The 17,476-nt window shown below is 44.3% G+C and overlaps 1 protein-coding gene across 1 annotated transcript; it reads left to right on the top strand.

The window, feature by feature from the left end:
- The first annotated feature begins 2,154 nt into the window (after positions 1-2,154).
- LOC115199078 (alpha-(1,3)-fucosyltransferase 9-like) lies at positions 2,155-17,111 on the top strand. Its single transcript, XM_029761630.1, has 2 exons — positions 2,155-2,299; positions 14,392-17,111. The coding sequence occupies exon 2, from the start codon at positions 14,401-14,403 to the stop codon at positions 15,547-15,549; it is 1,149 nt and encodes a 382-aa protein (XP_029617490.1). The 5' UTR covers positions 2,155-2,299; positions 14,392-14,400; the 3' UTR covers positions 15,550-17,111.
- The last annotated feature ends 365 nt before the right edge of the window (positions 17,112-17,476 follow it).

Here is a 17,476-nt window from a genome sequence, read left to right as displayed (position 1 = left end):
CTGTTGATTGTGGCCTGTGGAATATTGTCCCACTCCTTCAATGGCTTTGCGAAGTTGCTGGATATTGGCGAGAACTGGAACACGTCGATCCAGAGCATCTCAAACATGCTAAATGGGTGACATGTCTTGAGTATGCAGGCCATGGAATAACTGAGACATTTTCAGCTTCCAGGAACTGTGTACAGATCGTTGCAACATGATGCCATGCATTATCATGCTGAAACATGAGCTGATGGGGGCAGTACCTCTGTGCATTAAAATTGCCATTGATAAAATGCAACTGTGTTTGTTGTCTGTAGCTTATGCCTCATACCATAACCTCAACGCCACCATGGGACACTCTGTTCACAACGTTGACATCAGCAAACTTTTTGGGATCTTTTATTTCAGCTCATGAAACATGTGACCAACACTTTACATGTAGCATTTATATTTTTGTAAACAAACAATTTAATCAATTTTAGAATAAGGCGGTAACGTTACATTTTTGGGGGAAAAAGTCAAGGGGTCTGAATACTTTCCGAATGCACTGTAGATCATTCTGAAGGTCAGACCAAAGCTATAGGCTAAAGAATATCTAAATCTGGCAATGAGCCTCGCCCCCATGAGCTTTTTTGTTCTGTGAGAACAAATTGCAACACATCAGACCACAGACAGATACTGAATGCAGACAGATACATTCTGACAGGAGGCAGGGCCACAACCACAAGACAATAAAAACTTCACACAGGCTTCCTATAGGCTTGGCATTGTTGTATAAAAGGCTGGCAGATTGATTCAATTATTATTATTTGATATTGAATGTTTTATATTGAAAAGCTTTAGTTGAAAAGTAAAGTGTACCTGTTCATTCATTTGAAATGCAATTGAATACAGATCCACAAATCATTTTGCTTTCAGTGATGAGACATGATTCACTTGACCACATCTACCTAGTTTCTGTAGCAGCATTGCGAGACTAGTCTAGCCCACAAACTTACATGATTCCTACTAGACTAAACCAGAAGCAGAATTTTACCAAAAAGTGTGGGAAACATTTGTTGACCTACTGCTTATCGAACAACTGTCCAACACGCATTCCCTCAACACTCACTCATTGTCATTGTCACTTGAAGAGCTTGTTTTGATGTAGAGAAAATGATTCATTTCATTATGGTGATAGACAAATTATGTTAAATACTGGGTTATCAAATATCTTAAATTACAGTAGAGATGGTGTTGTTGTTATGTTCAGTTTCAGTGTTGGTTTTTTAACATACTTGGTGGAACTAGTTTAGAGAATTAGAGACTAACCCACTGGGCACAGACGTCAATTCAACATCTATTCCACGTTGAACCAACGTCATTGAAATGATGTGGAAACAATGTTGATTTAACCAGTGTGCTCAGTGGGAATGCTCTTTTGTTACACATAATCTCACAATTACATTTTTAAAAATCCAAATTTATTTAAAATACTTAATTCTTATCATTTATTGTTTTGTATTTTTGATCTTCTATAATCCGGATCTCTTAGTGGGCATAACCATGAATGAGTCAGACAAATTGAAACAGGTAAGGTCACTTGGGAATAAAAATAATAAAATACTTTTCTTCTTCTTGTCCTATCAGGTTAAGGTCTCATTAAACTGTTTTTCAAATGGAAAGTGAACTAGAAAGTTACTTCGATATGTCCATACAACTGATATACAACTCAAAACAATGAACTTGGAATACCACAGGGGTAATAACTTACAGTACAACAAATAATAGCACAATAACACACTACATGAAAGATACTGTACAAGACCAAAGAAGTTAAAGTCGTATTGATGCTGGGACAAAACTGTTGAGGGCTCTATTTGTCAGGTAAAATAACCCGTTGATTGTGTTGATGCAAATCCTACGTACTGTAGGCTACTCATTATCGAGGGGGTGTGGACCAACCTATTAACTGCTCCCTCTTGTATTATATACAGTGTCTCTGACAGCTTTCAACGATAATAAAAAATGATTAGAACTCATTAGAGAGAATAAACTATGCTCCAAGTTCACCTGTTGAATGTGGAGTTAGGTCTAAATAACTATGATAAAAGTACACTCATACTTTGATAAACTTCCTGGCTGCATCAGGCAACCAGGTGAAGAGGAAACAAAAATAGCAGCCACACCTTTTTACCTGACCTGCCGTCTCCGAGAGTAGCTCGGCACAAGGCGTTTTGAGGCATCACTCAGTCACTCACTGATCTCTACACCTGGATGGTATACGTAGACATTGTGATACAATACTTCATCTTCTCCTGGCATTTTGGATACCAAGGTAAGTTTGATGACTTGGCTTGGAGGAGGAACTATTCATTATACTATTTCATCACTTTTACTGGTTATGTGTAACTGTTACTCTAAATAGAGCATTGTGAGTAATCATAAAAATCATATGGAATCTTGTACTTTACCTTGATAAACTATTTGTTATGTTAATTTGTTTTTTTTTATTTTAGTATTCTTTGATTAAAGATGACTTTGCATATTATGTGATAGTTGAATAAGTGACCAGAGATGTTTTTGTGACAAGGCTAAGGAAGTTAGTGAGGCATGAGTCCTAGTTAATGATTGGTAGGATTTTAGACTATGATATGAGTTTTATGTGATAACATGGTTGTATGGTTTGGTATTGTCCAAGGCATTGTTGGTCATTGTTTGAGACATAGTATTCACAGGGTAGCACAAGTGTGGTTTGTTCAAAAAGAGGGGGAAATTAAAAAAGTATTGCATCTATAATTATGTTTATAAAATGTAAACTCATTGTAAACGCAATGAGGAAAATGTGATGTTATAAAATATTTGTAAAAAAAACAACAACACTTCTGGAACATTCCAGACGGATCACACACAGTAATTCCCAACAAAGCACACAAGAGACAATCTAGAAATGTACAAAAGTACATTAACTTAGCCTTATTCTAAAATGGATTAAATAAATGTTTTTCCTCAGCAATCTACATACAATACCCCATGCCATCGACAGGTTCCCATGCCTCAACCGGCTCGACAGGTTCCCACGCCTTACCGGCTCGGCTGGTTTCAGCGCCTCGCGTGGCTTTACAAGACTCGACTGAAGGTCACCCAGTACCAGTTAAAAACATTAATGGAAGTATACAGTGCATTTGGAAAGTATTTAGACCCCTTGACTTTTTCCACATTTTGCTACATTACAGCCTTATTCTAAATCGGATTAAATAAATGTTTTTCCTTAGCAATCTACACACAATATCCCATAATGACAAAGCGAAAACACTTTTTTTTGAAAATGTATTAAAAAGAAAAGACTGAAACTTTATTTACATAAGTATTCAGCACCTTTGCTATGAGACTCGAAATTTAGCTCAGGTGCATTCAGTTTCCATTGATCATACTTGAGATGAGTCTACATGCCACGTCTACTCCTGCTCCTCCTCTCTGGTGCTCGTTGTCTCCAATTTACTCATTATTACACACTGTCACCATCGTTATGCGCACTTGCGCCTCATGAGGCTCACCTGTACTCCATCACCTTCCTGATCACCTCCCCTATATCTGTCACTCCCTTTGGTGAGGCGTTATTCTTTCTGTTTATATGTTTTATGTCTGTACACTTTTCGTGTTTCTTGTGGTGGTCCATGTTTGTTTGTTTATTTATTAAATGTACTCCCTGTACATGCTTCCCGATTATTAGCTACATGTTACAGAATAACGCTTCATCTGGCTATGCAGGTTCCTGCGCCACAGCAGAAGCGATCGGCCCGCTCCTGGTCATCGGGACCACGTGTCGGGGAGGGGGTACTGTCACGTCTAGTCCTGCTCCCCCTCTCCCGCGCTTGACGTCGACGTTTACTCGCACTGTCACGTCTACTCCTGCTCCTCTTCTCTGGCGCTCGTTGTCGACAGTTTACTCATTATTAAATCACAACTGTCACCATCGTTATGCGCACCTGCGCCTTATAGGACTCGCCTGGACTCCATCACCTTCCTGATTACCTCCGCTATATCTGTCACTCCCTTTGGATCTTTCCTCAGGTGTTATTGAATCTGTTTCGTGTCTGTACGCTTTTCGTGTTTCTTGTTTTGTAATATGGTCTATTTATTATTACATTTGCACTCCCGGTACTTGCTTCCTGACTCCCAGCATACACATTACACAACAACTTCATTGGAGTTCACCTGTGGTAATTTCAATTGATTGGACATGACTTGGAAAGGCAGACATCTGCCTATATAATGTCCCACAGTTGACAGTGCATGTCAGAACAAAAACCAAGCCATGAGGTTGAAGGAATTGTCCGTAGAGCTCCGTGACAGGATTGTGTCGAGGCACAGATCTGGGGAAGATTACCAAAACATTTATGCAGCATTGAAGGTCCCCAAAAACACAGTGGCCTCCATCATTCTTAAATCGAAAATGTTTGGAACCACCAAGACTTTTCCTGGAGCTGGCCGCCCAGCCAAACTGAACAATCGGGGGAGAAGGGCCTTGGTCAGGGAGGAAACCAATAACCTGATGGTCACTCTGACAGAGCTCTAGAGTTCCTCTGTGGAGATGGGAAAACCTTCCAGAAGGACAACCATCTCTACAGCACTCCACCAATCAGGGCTTTATGGTAGAGTGGCCAGATGGAAGCCACTCCTCAGGAAAATGCAAATGACAGCCCGCTTGGAGTTTGTCAAAAGGCACCTAAAGACTTTCAGACCATGAGAAACAAGATTCTCTGGTCTGATGAAAACAAGATTGAACTCTTTGGCCTGAATGCCAAGTGTCACGTCTGGAGGAAACCTGGCACCATCCCTATGGTGAAGCATGGTGGTGGCAGCATCATGCTGTGGGGATGTTTTTTCAGCGGCAGGGACTGGGAGACTGGTCAGAATTGAGGGAAAGATTAATAAATGTGATATTTCAGTTGTTTTCTTAATTTTTTTATTTTGTATTTTATTTCACCTTTATTTAACCAGGTAGGTAAGGTGAGAACAAGTTCTCATTTACAATTGCGACCTGGCCAAGATAAAGCAAAGCAGTTCGACAACATATAACAACACAGAGTTACACATGGAGTAAAACAAACATATAGTCAATAATACAGTAGAAAAATAAGTCTATATACAATGTGAGCAAATGAGGTGTGATAAGGGCGGTAAAGGCAAAAAAGGCCATGGTGGCAAAGCAAATACAATATAGCAAGTAAAATGTATATATTAGCAACAATTTCTAAAAAGCTGTTTTTGGTTTGTCATTATGGGATATTGTGTGTAGATTGATAAAAAAAAATGTTTTAATCAATTTTAGAATAAGGCTGTAATGTAACAAAATTTGGAAAAAGTCAAGGGGTCTGAATACTTTCCGAAGGCACTGTATATGGAGACTGTTTCGTTCCAAGAAAAGGGGTTAAATACATGTACATTTAAAAAAGATATATTCTTATATCTCTCAGATACTTCAGAATGCTTCCTTTTGTTTTTTTGCGGGGGAGTCTCTCTTCCACATAGTGAATCTGTTATTCAATGTGTTTGTATGAGCTAATAGCAGTAAGGCCAAATACAATTTTGAAAATATATTTATATTTTTTTATTCTTCAAGAGGTCTTCTAAATCAAATAGCTAAATGATCCTTGGTATGACCTTCTTCAAACAATTCCATATAGCTTAGTAGATTAGAGTCAGGTGTGTGTCAGCTAGTGCTGGGGCAAAAGTGTGCCACCAATCATCAGGCCCCTGAGGACTGCAGTTGTCCATCCCTGGTGTACACTGTGTTTGCTGTACATACTGTATACATCGTCATACAGGATAAGCAGACTGTCCTCATGAATGCTGAATTTATCAACAGCACTGAACAACACCTGATGTTAGCCTTAGTTTCACTAGTGATGCATTTTACATTCTTTGTTCCCTGGTGTATTGTCATATAAGATAGTTAATGTGCTTGCTGAAATTAATTAATATGTCACCAGCTCTAGCGCTTAACGCTAGAAAAGCATGGCCTCCTTGGACCCCCCTTCGGCCAGCCTTTGAAAGTCAATATAACAGTCTAATGAATACATGTAATATATCCTATCATTTAATTGTGTTTATTAGGTTACATTAGAATATGAAAGAAAATGTATATGAAAGAACACAATAGCATGTTCATTTGTTTGTAGCTGCAGGCTATATGTACAAATGAAAAAAACACTAAAACCCCACAATTCAAGTGTTAGAATCAATTAAATAAACACTGTCACAAAGATAATTAATTTGTTAAGGACAGGTCTTAAGGAGCATCATGAATTTAATTGAGAATGCATTTCAAAAGAACAGAACGGCATATTTTCTATTTAAATATATTACTATACTTTGAGTGTTGAGTTCATGTGGAGAGGCATGGATGGCATCACTGTAATTCAGAGTTGTTGGGTTAAATGCAGAAGAAACATTTCAGTTGAGTCATTCTGTTTTAGGTATCCCCCTTTCCCTTTAATTTTTCTAAAAAGTTATATCTTCAAATATATATAGTAGCTCAAGGGGTCATTTTTAAGAGTTGCGTGGCAAGGATAAGTTATTGGGAACTGCATAATCTGCTCTTTCTGATACTATATAGACATCAAAACATCTTACCTGCTTGTGATTTGTAGGAGAATTGTCACGACTCCTGCCGAGGGTGACTCCTCTCCCTGTTCGGGTGGCGCTCGGCGGTCGTCGTCACCGGCCTACTAGCTGCCACCGATTCCTTTTCTGTTGGTTTTGTCTTTATTATTTGCACCTGTATTCTATTAGTGATTAGTTGGGTATTTAAGCCCGTTTCCCCACCTGTTCTGTGTGCGGGCTTATTTTCGTTCTTTCACTGTGTGTTGTGTCGTGGAACGTGTTTTGGGTCGTTGTATTTTTATTACGCCCTTTTGTATTTTGGGTGTTTAGTCTTTTGATGGTGCGTTTAATAAAAGCACTATAGTATACGCTATTGTTTCCTGCGCCTGACTCCACACCCACAACGTCAAGCGTTACAGAAGCCCGCACCTTAAATATGGAGTCAGCAGGATCAGCCGCCACCCCTCTCCCCTCGATGGAAGAACGGGTCCTCCACCACACCACCGTACTCCATTGAATTGGGTCAGTGATGGACCAAATGATGGAGAGGATGGGCCGATGGAAGAGGAGTGGTCTCCTCTCTTCACCTCCGACTCACCCGATGAGTTCACCTACTCCGCCCCCTCCTACGTCTGGTTCTGGCGCACTTCGTCTTGCGCTCTCGAGGGAGTACGAGGGAGCAGCAGCGGGGTGCCAGGGTTTTCTGCTTCAGATTGACTTATACCTGGCTACCGTGAGGCCGACTCCCTCGGGAGAGGAGAGTGTGAGCCTCCTCGTCTCCTGCCTGACGGGCCGAGCATTGGAATGGGCCAACGCTGTCTGGAATAGCCCCAACTCAGCGAGGGAGAACTACCCTGAGTTCACCCGCCGTTTCCGGGCCGTATTCGATCACCCTCCAGAAGGCCGGGCGGCGGGTGAGCGACTGTTTCATCTTAGGCAGGAGACGAGGAGCGCTCAAGACTTCGCTCTAGAGTTCCGGACCTTGGCTGCGGAGGCTGGGTGGAATGACAGGGCCCTAATGGATCATTACCGGTGCAGCCTCCGGGAGGACGTCCGCAGGGAGCTAGCGTGTCGGGACACTACACTCTCCCTGGATGAACTGATTGACATGTCCATCCGACTGGACAATCTGCCCGCGGGCATTCAGAAAGGGTCCTGTCAGTTCCACCTCCTAGCCCTCCCGCGTCCATTCCCATGGAGCTAGGAGGGGCCGCATCTAGGGGAGCCGGAGGAAGGCGCTCCTCCTGCACCAATTGTGGTCGCCGAGGACACACGGTCGACCGGTGCTGGGGGGGTCCGTCTGAGAGTCGAGAGGGCAGGCAGAACACTCCTCGTTCACCCCAGGTGAGTCAGCACCAAACTCACCCAGAACCCTCTGTTGGTCACATGTTTGTTTTAATTTTTTCCTTGATTTTTTTCCCTGTTCCCAGCATAAGGCGCTAGTCGATTCAGGCGGAACTTTATGGATCGCGGACTCGCCCTCAAGCTGGGAGTTCCACTGGTGCCGTTAGATTCCCCCTTCCCCATGCACTCCTTAGATAGCCGGCCATTAGGGTCAGGGCTGATCAGGGAGACCACGGTGCCACTGGACATGGTAACGCAGGGGAATCATTAGGAGCGAATTAGTTTCTTCCTTATCGATTCACCTGCATTTCCAGTGGTACTGGGGGTGCCTTGGCTGGCCAGTCACAATCCCAAGATTTTGTGGAAACGGGGTTCTCCAGGGGTGGTCAGAGGAGTGTTCAGGTAGGTGTCTGGGAGTTTCCATCGGTGCTACGTCGGTGGAGAGTCCAGACCAGGTTTCCACTGTGCGCATGCCAATTTGGCTCTCGCCTTCTGTAAGAAGAAGGCGACTAAATTACCACCTCATCGACAGGGGGATTGTGCGATAAACCTCCAGGTAAACGCTGCGCTTCCCAAGAGTCACGTGTACCCATTGTCCCAGGAGGAAACATTGGCTATGGAGACATATGTCACGGAATCTCTGAGACAGGGGTTCATTCGGCCCTCCATCTCACCCGTCTCCTCGAGTTTCTTTTTCGTGAAGAAAAAGGGGGGAGGTCTGCGTCCGTGCATTGATTATAGAGGTTTCAATTCCATTACAGTGGGGTTCAGTTACCCACTACCTCTCATTGCTACGGCGGTGGAATCACTTCACGGCGCACGTTTTTCCCGAAACTGGATCTCAGTAGCGCGTATAATCTGGTGCGTATTCGGGGAGGAGACGAATGGAAAACAGCATTTAGTACCACATCGGGCCACTATGAGTACCTCGTCATGCCGTACGGGTTGAAGAATGCTCCAGCCGTCTTTAAATCCTTTGTGGACGAGATTCTCAGGGACCTGCATGGGCAGGGCGTGATAGTGTATATCGACGATATCCTGATTTACTCCGCCACCCGCGCCGAGCATGTGTCCCTGGTGCGCAGGGTGCTTGGGAGATTGCTGGAGCATGACCTATACGTCAAGGCTGAGAAGTGTGAGTTCTCCAAACGAGCCGTCTCCTTCCTGGGTTATCGCATTTCCACCTCGAGGGTGGTGATGGAGTATGACCGCGTTAAGGCCATGCGTAATTGGCCGACTCCAGCCACGGTGAAGGAAGTGCAGCGGTTCTTGGGATTTGCCAATTACTACCGGAGGTTTATCCGGGGTTTTGGCCAAGTAGCGGCTCCCATTACCTCACTGCTGAAGGGGGGGCTGGTGCGTTTGCGATGGTCGACAGAGGCGGACAGAGCTTTCACCCACTTGAAGGCACTGTTCAGTGATGCGCCTGTGTTGGCGCACCCGGACCCCTCCTTACCATTCATAGTGGAGGTGGACGCGTCCGAGGCTGGGGTGGGTGCCGTGCTATCTCAGCGCTCGGGTACGCCACCGAAACTCCGCCCCTGTGCCTTCTTTTCTAGGAAGCTCAGTCCGGCGGAGCGCAACTATGATGTGGGGGACCGGGACCTGTTGGCTGTGGTCAGGGCTCTGACCGTGTGGAGACACTGGCTTGAGGGGGCTAGACACCCTTTTCTCATCTGGACTGACCACCGGAACCTGGAGTATATCCGGGCAGCTCGGAGACTGAACCTGCGTCAGGCACGGTGGGCCATGTTCTTCACCTGGTTCCAGTTCACTATTTCGTATAGACCAGGTTCCATGAACACTAAGGCCGACGCGCTGTCCCGTCTTTATGACACTGAGGATCGGCCCATCGATCCTACTCCCATCCTTCCAGCCTCTAAGCTGGTCGCTCCGGTGGTATGGGAGGTGGACGCGGACATCGAGCGGGCGCTACAGGTAGAGCCTGCGCCTGCTAACTGTCCAGCAGGCCGTAAGTACATCCCGCTTGGTGTTCGTGATCAATTGATTCGATGGGCTCATACGTTACCCTCGTCGGGTCATCCTGGGGTGGCGAGGACAGTGCTAGGCCTTAGGGGGAAGTACTGGTGGCCCACCTTGGCTAAGGACGTGAGGTTTTGTCTCTTCCTGTTCAGTATGCGCCCAGAGTAAGGCCCCTAGGCACCTTCCTAGAGGGAAGTTACAACCCCTCCCCGTTCCACAAAGGCCGTGGTCTCACCTGTCGGTGGACTTTCTTAACGATCTTTCCTCGTCTCAGGGGAATGCCATGGTTCTGGTGGTGGTGGATCGGTTCTCTAAGTCCTGCCGTCTCCTCCCGTTGCCCGGTCTCCCTACGGCCCTACAGACTGAGGAAGCTCTATTCACCCATGTCTTCCGGCACTACGGGGTGCCAGAGGACATCGTTTCTGATCGGGGTCCCCAGTTCACGTCCCGTGTATGGAGGTTATTTGTGGAGCGCCTGGGGGTCTCGGTCAGCTTGACCTCCGGTTATCACCCCGAGAGCAATGAACCAGGAGGTGGGTAGGTTTCTGCGGTCGTACTGCCAGGACCAGCCAGGGGAGTGGTCCAGGTACATACCTTGGGCCGAACTGGCACAAAACTCACTCCGCCACTCATCCACTAACATTTCGCCATTTCAGTGTGTGTTAGCCTACCAGCCGGGCCTGGCACCGTGGCATCAGAGCCAGACCGAGGCTCCTGCGGTGGAGGATTGGGTGCAGCGCTCCAAGGAGACATGGAGGGCTGTCCAGGAGGCCCTTAAACAAGCAGGGGGACGGCAGAAGAGGAGCGCTGACCGCCACCGCAGTGAGGCCCCCGTATTCCAACCAGGGGACAGGGTCTGGCTCTCGACCCGAAACCTGCCCCTTCGCCTGCCCTGCCGGAAGCTGGGTCCGCAGCGTGTAGGGCCCTTCAAAGTCCTGAGGAGAATAAACGAGGTGTGTTACAGATTAAAACTCCCTTCTTATTATCGTATTAACCCCTCGTTTCATGTGTCTCTCCTCAGGCCGGTGGTAGCTGGTCCCTTACAAGACGGTGAGGTGCCGGAGGTCCCTCCGCCCCCTCTGGACATCGAGGGGTCCCCGGCGTATACAGTACTTTCCATTCTGGACTCTAGACGTCGGGTGAGGGGCCTGCAGTACCTCGTGGACTGGGAGGGGTACGGTCCGGAGGAGAGATGCTGGGTGCCGGTGGGGGACATACTGGATCCATCACTGTTGAGGGATTTCCATCGCCTCCACCCGGATCACCCTGCGCCTCGCCCTCCGGGTCGTCCCCGAGGCCGGTGTAGGTGCACTGCGGGAGCCGCGCGTCAGGGGTGGGTACTGTCACAACTCCTGCCGAGGGTGACTCGGCGGTCATCGTCACCGGCCTACTAGCTGCCACCGATCCCTTTTTCCTTTTCTGTTGGTTTTGTCTTTATTATTTGCACCTGTGTTCTATTAGTGATTAGTTTGGTATTTAAGCCCGTTTTCCCACCTGTTCTGTGTGCGGGCTTATTTTCGTTCTTTCACTGTGTGTTGTGTTTTGGGTCGTTGTATTTTTATTACGCCCTGTTGTATTTTGGGTGTATACTCTTTTGATGGTGCGTTTAATAAAAGCCCTATAGTATACGCTATTGTTTCCTGCGCCTGACTCCACACCCACAACGTCAAGCGTTACAAGAATTTGAAAAAGTAACTTTTTGGCACACCGTTTACCTGCCTCTTTGTAAATTCCAAGCTGCAGCTGTTCATTGGATTCTTCATTTATAATTTAACAATTGATAATATTCTCTCCCATCACACTATTGTCAATTTAATCTTGTCTTTAGGCTAACTCTATTATTATATGTGGGAAATTAGTTTTGATATATATATAGTTTAGTGTGAGGACAGACGCTGGGAGACGAGAAGCAAGTACAGGGAGTGAAGATATACTAGATAAACAGACATGAAAATAAAACAAGATCAGCGTCTGGACGGGGAACAAAACAACATTAATGCAGACATGGTGAAGAAACTGAGGAAGTGACAGATATAGGGGAGGGAATCAATAAGGTAATAGAGTCCAGGTGAGTCCCATGAAGCGCTGATGCGCGAAACGATGGTAACAGGTGTGAGTAATGATGGGCGCCTGGCACCCTCAAGCTCAGAGAGGGGGAGCAGGAGCAGGAGTGACAGTTTAGGTGCAGTTTAGATTGGCCATCATCAGCTGCGCAGGCTGACTGCCAAGGAATGACCTGCAGTGATTGAGGGGCAGGGGGAAAAATTATGTCCTCTTAAAACTGTTTTAATTTATAACACATTATTTTTGTCATATTAAGATTCTGACAACGACAGTGTGTTATATAGACTTATTTAGGAAAAGTTAAGGACGGGGGGACATTAAAAAGGTTTCTGTTTTGAGTCAACATGACGCTTTTGGCTCTCCTAGTGTTAAACCGCTTGAGCTATCAACACTAACTCATCTTTGGAATATGCAGACTCCCTGTCAGCAGGTTACTTGAGAAAATATTTTTGATACTATTTATACTTTTTGTACTACAGCCATATTTGCATAAATCGCAATGCATGAAATGTCCATAAACTTCAATGGTAAAACATTTACAATTCTAGAAGCTACTTCAGGCTATCCTAACTTCGAACTGTCTATAACCTTTACAATTTGAACCTTAACAATATGAATTAGCACACATTTGCATAAAACTTCCTTGATTTTATGCAAACTATAAGAACACAATGAAAGACATTTCAAATGTGACATTTTAAAAACTTTAGACACCACCCCAACTTTCACATGCTCAGGCTATATTTTTTTATTTATTTATTTATTTCACCTTTATTTAACCAGGTAGGCAAGTTGAGAACAAGTTCTCATTTACAATTGCGACCTGGCCAAGATAAAGCAAAGCAGTTCGACAACATACAACAACACAGAGTTACACATGGAGTAAAACAACATACAATCAATGATGCAGTAGAAAAAAAATAAGACTATATACAATGTGAGCAAATGATGTGAGATAAGGGAGGTAAAGGCAAAAAAAATGCCATGGTGGCAAAGTAAATAAAGTATAGCAAGAAAAACACTGGAATGGTAGATTTGTAGTTTGAAGAAAGTTCAAAGTTAAAATATAAATAATATGGTGCAAAGGAGCAAAATAAATAAAATAAATAAATACAGTAGGGGAAGAGGTAGTAGTTTGGGCTAAATTATAGATGGGCTATGTACAGGTGCAGTGATCTGTGAGCTGCTCTGACAGCTGGTGCTTAAAGCTAGTGAGGGAGATAAGTGTTTCCAGTTTCAGAGATTTTTGTAGTTCGTTCCAGTCATTGGCAGCAGAGAACTGGAAGGAGAGACGACCAAAGGAGGAGTTGGCTTTAGGGGTGACCAGAGAGATATACCTGCTGGAGCGCGTGCTACAGGTGGGTGCTGCTATGGTGACCAGTGAGCGGAGATAAAGGGGGACTTTACCTAGCAGGGTCTTGTAGATGACCTGGAGCCAATGTGTTTGGCGACGATTATGAAGCGAAGGCCAGCCAACGAGAGCGTACAGGTCGCAGTGGTGGGTAGTATATGGGGCTTTGGTGACAAAACGGATGGCACTGTGATAGACTGCATCCAGCTTGTTGAGTAGGGTATTGGAGGCTATTTTGTAAATGACATCGCCGAAGTCGAGGATTGGTAGGATGGTCAGTTTTACGAGGGTATGTTTGGCAGCATGAGTGAAGGATGCTTTGTTGCGAAATAGGAAGCCAATTCTAGATTTCACTTTGGATTGGAGATGATTGATGTGAGTCTGGAAGGAGAGTTTACAGTCTAACCAGACACCTAGGTATTTGTAGTTGTCCACAAATTCTAAGTTAGAACCGTCCAGAGAAGTTATGCTGGACGGGCGGGCAGGTGCAGGCAGCGATCGGTTGAAGAGCATGCATTTAGTTTTACTTGTGTTTAGGAGCAGTTGGAGACCACGGAAGGAGAGTTGAATGGCATTGAAGCTCGTCTGGAGGGTTGTTAACACAGTGTCCAAAGAAGGGCCAGAAGTATACAGAATGGTGTCGTCTGCGTAGAGGTGGATCAGAGATTCACCAGCAGCAAGAGCGACATCATTTATGTATACAGAGAAAAGAGTTGGCCCAAGAATTGAACCCTGTGGTACCCCCATAGAGACTGCCAGAGGTCCAGACAGTAGGCCCTCCGATTTGACACACTGAACTCTGTCAGAGAAGTAGTTGGTGAACCAGGCGACGCAATCGTTTGAGAAACCAAGGCTACTGAGTCTGCCGATGAGGATGTGGTGATTAACAGAGTCAAAAGCTTTGGCCAGGTCAATGAATACGGCAGCACAGTATTGTTTCTTATCGATGGCGGTTACGATGTCGTTTACATTCAATCAATCTTTCTATCTAACTACTTTTTCAGCTATAACCAGTCACTACCATTATTATAATGTATTTCACATCCATGGTTTTGATTGTTCTCTATTCTCTTTCAAAGGGTCAAGGTATGTCCACTCCGGCTTCTCAGGGGGTTCTACGGCCTGTTCTGATTGGCTGTTTTTTTATGGCATGCTTTGTGGGAATATTCTTCATTTACTACAAACCCCAGATCAAGTTCCTTTCATGCCGTACTGACCAGGCATCCCACGAGGGGAAGGCTGGTTGTTCTCCTTGCCCTCAAGTAAGTATGGCAGGGAGCCACACAGGGCAAGAAACACACCATGCCCAGACAGCCATTCAGGCTGATGATGACGGAGACACAGACACTATCATTTTGATCTGGATGTGGCCATTTGGTCAGGCCTTTGACATAAACTCTTGTGCCTACTTTAACATCAAAGGCTGTCACCTAACAGTGGATAAAAACCTTTACAGCAAGGCGCACGGTGTCATATTCCACCATAGAGACATCCATGGAGACCTGAAGAACATGCCCCAAGAGCAACGTCCATGGTTCCAGAAATGGGTGTGGTGGAATGGAGAATCACCGGCTAACACAAACAGGATTCCTGGTGTTGACCACTTGTTCAATTTGACTGCGAGTTATCGACTGGATTCTGATATCAAGGTTCCTTATGGGTCGCTTGTCGAGGTAACCAGTGAGGATAAAATCTTTGAGCTGCCCAAGAAGGACAAATTAGTCTGTTGGGTAGTGAGCAACTGGAACCCAAACTACAAGAGGGTACAGGTGTTCAACGAGCTCAGTAGGCATGTCAAAGTAGAGGCCTATGGGAGACATTTTAGTAGATACCTAGAAAACGAAGACTACTCGAAGACGCTGTCCAGCTGTAAATTCTACCTGGCGTTTGAAAACTCCATCTACAAAGACTATGCTACAGAGAAGCTGTTCAACGCTATGAAGTTGGGAGCAGTGCCCGTTGTTCTAGGTCCATCCAGGGACAACTACGAACAATTTATCCCAAGGGACTCTTTCATCCATGTGGATGATTTCTCCTCTACAGAGGAGCTGGCAAAGAAGCTTCTCTTTCTCGACCAGAACGAGGAAGAATACATGAGGTACTTCACCTGGCGAAAGAACTTTAAAGTCCAGGGATGGTGGTTTGGACTTGAGCACGCCTGTCGCTCATGTGATTACATTCGAAGAAATAAAGGATACAAAACTTTTCATAATCTAAATAAATGGTTTTGGGGCTAAGTGACTCATTTGTAGTGGTCGACAATGTGGCTGTGTGAAGAGTATTGTATGCTGGACAACCAGGGGTGGAATAGTTTAGTTTCGTTCCACCAATTTGGTACCTTTTGAGAAGTGTAACAGTAAAAAACTGAGCATGTTTTTTTTTGCCACAAACACTAGAACATTTCCAAGAAGAGTAGAACCAGTTCACCTGCTTTTACACAATGATTTGACTATTAATGTTCAAAGCTTCTTTCAAGAAAAATATTTCACCAGGAATAGTTTTTCACCATATTTAAACGAGTGTTCAGTTCACGTAACAAGGTAGAGCTTTAAAATTAGGGATACATGAATCACTAATCACAAATGTTACTCTTCAGAAATGACTGTCAATGCAACAAAATAACTACGGCTTTAAAATGCTGGGGAAAACTTGGAGAAATGTTGGGGTTAAGCGGGTTCAAATCTCCCTAGAAATCTGAGTGCATGGAGGGACATGTCAAAATGCTACATTTTATCACTTTAAGTCTTTATTCATCTAAAAAAAATCTGTTATTCAATTCTCCATGTGGTCTATATTAAAGGGCACTTCATATAATATAACAGGGTTTTAAAATGCAATACTGGAGCACAATTTCTACTTCAAATACTGAAGGGATGGACAAGACACTCTTTCTTGAAACAAAACAACCCTTTAGAATATTAGGAGCCCTGGTAGCTGTTGCACATGCAACAGCCACTCTTCCTGGGGTGCACACACACCATACAATACACAACAGAGAAAGGAGGGGGGAATGTGTGATATGACTTGTTGCCAAATAATGTAAAATGTTACCCACATTAACATCACGTAATGTTTTTTTTATTTAACCTTCATTTAACTAGGCAAGTAATTTAACAACAAATTCTTATTTACAATGACGGCCTACCAGGGAACAGCGGGTTAACTGCCTTGTTCAGGGGCAGAACAACAGATTTTTACCTTGTCAGCTCGGGGATTCAATTCAGTAACCTTTCGGTTACTGGCCCAACGCACTAACCACTAGGCTACCTGCCGCCTCAATGTAAAATGTTACCCACATTAACATCATGTAATGTATAAATGCTGTCCATGAACATCATACTGTTTTTTTATTTTTTGAGAGAATTGAAATTGATGTGAGAATGCAATGAATTTTAAATATTGTTCAAGATTTTTGTGGATATTTCAATTTTTATTAATGCTGACCACCTCACAGCAGCCACATAAATTACACCTGCTTGATCAGTTCAGAACATTTACTCCTTCACTCCATTGCCCAAACAGAGCAACCTCTTTGCATATATTTGTTTTTGCATTGTTTACCTACCAGCACAAAACAAAAGGAAATCATACAACCTTACAGCACAGACAGAAAGATAAATTGGTTGTGTCCTTACTGTGCCTTTGAGTATCATTTGAAAGGGGGAAGGGAAAAGTACAGCTGTGAGGAATTTTCCACACTGTCTCCCTCGACACAATGAAAATAGTTGTAAGACCTTCAAGATATGTCATGTACTGAATACTGTCTGATTATTAAAAACCAAGGTCTGGAAATAATGTGCATTGAGTATTGTAGAATGCTTGTAAAAACATGTACATTTTACTGAGTTACAGTGCATATAAGGAAATCTGTCAATTTGAAAAAAGGCCCTAATCTATGGATTTCAAATGACTGGGAACACAGATACCTTAAAAAAATAACGGTAGGGGCGTGGATCAGAAAACTAGTCAGTATATGGTGTGACCACCATTTGCCTCACACAGCACGACACATCTACTTCGCATAGAGTTGATCAGGCTGTTGATTGTGGCCTGTGGAATATTGTCCCACTCCTTCAATGGCTTCGCGAAGTTGCTGGATATTGGCGAGAACTGGAACACGTCGATCCAGAGCATCTCAAACATGCTAAATGGGTGACATGTCTT

The sequence above is a fragment of the Salmo trutta genome, chromosome 8 (genome assembly GCF_901001165.1).
Source record: "Salmo trutta chromosome 8, fSalTru1.1, whole genome shotgun sequence".
NCBI lineage: Eukaryota > Metazoa > Chordata > Actinopteri > Salmoniformes > Salmonidae > Salmo > Salmo trutta.
Note: the sequence above shows the minus strand (reverse complement) of the source record. Positions and strands in the feature narration are given on the sequence as shown.

Excerpts from the sequence above, each read along its gene's own strand:
- LOC115199078 (XM_029761630.1), top strand. The coding sequence starts at position 14,401 with ATGTCCACTCCGGCTTCTCAGGGGGTTCTACGGCCTGTTCTGATTGGC.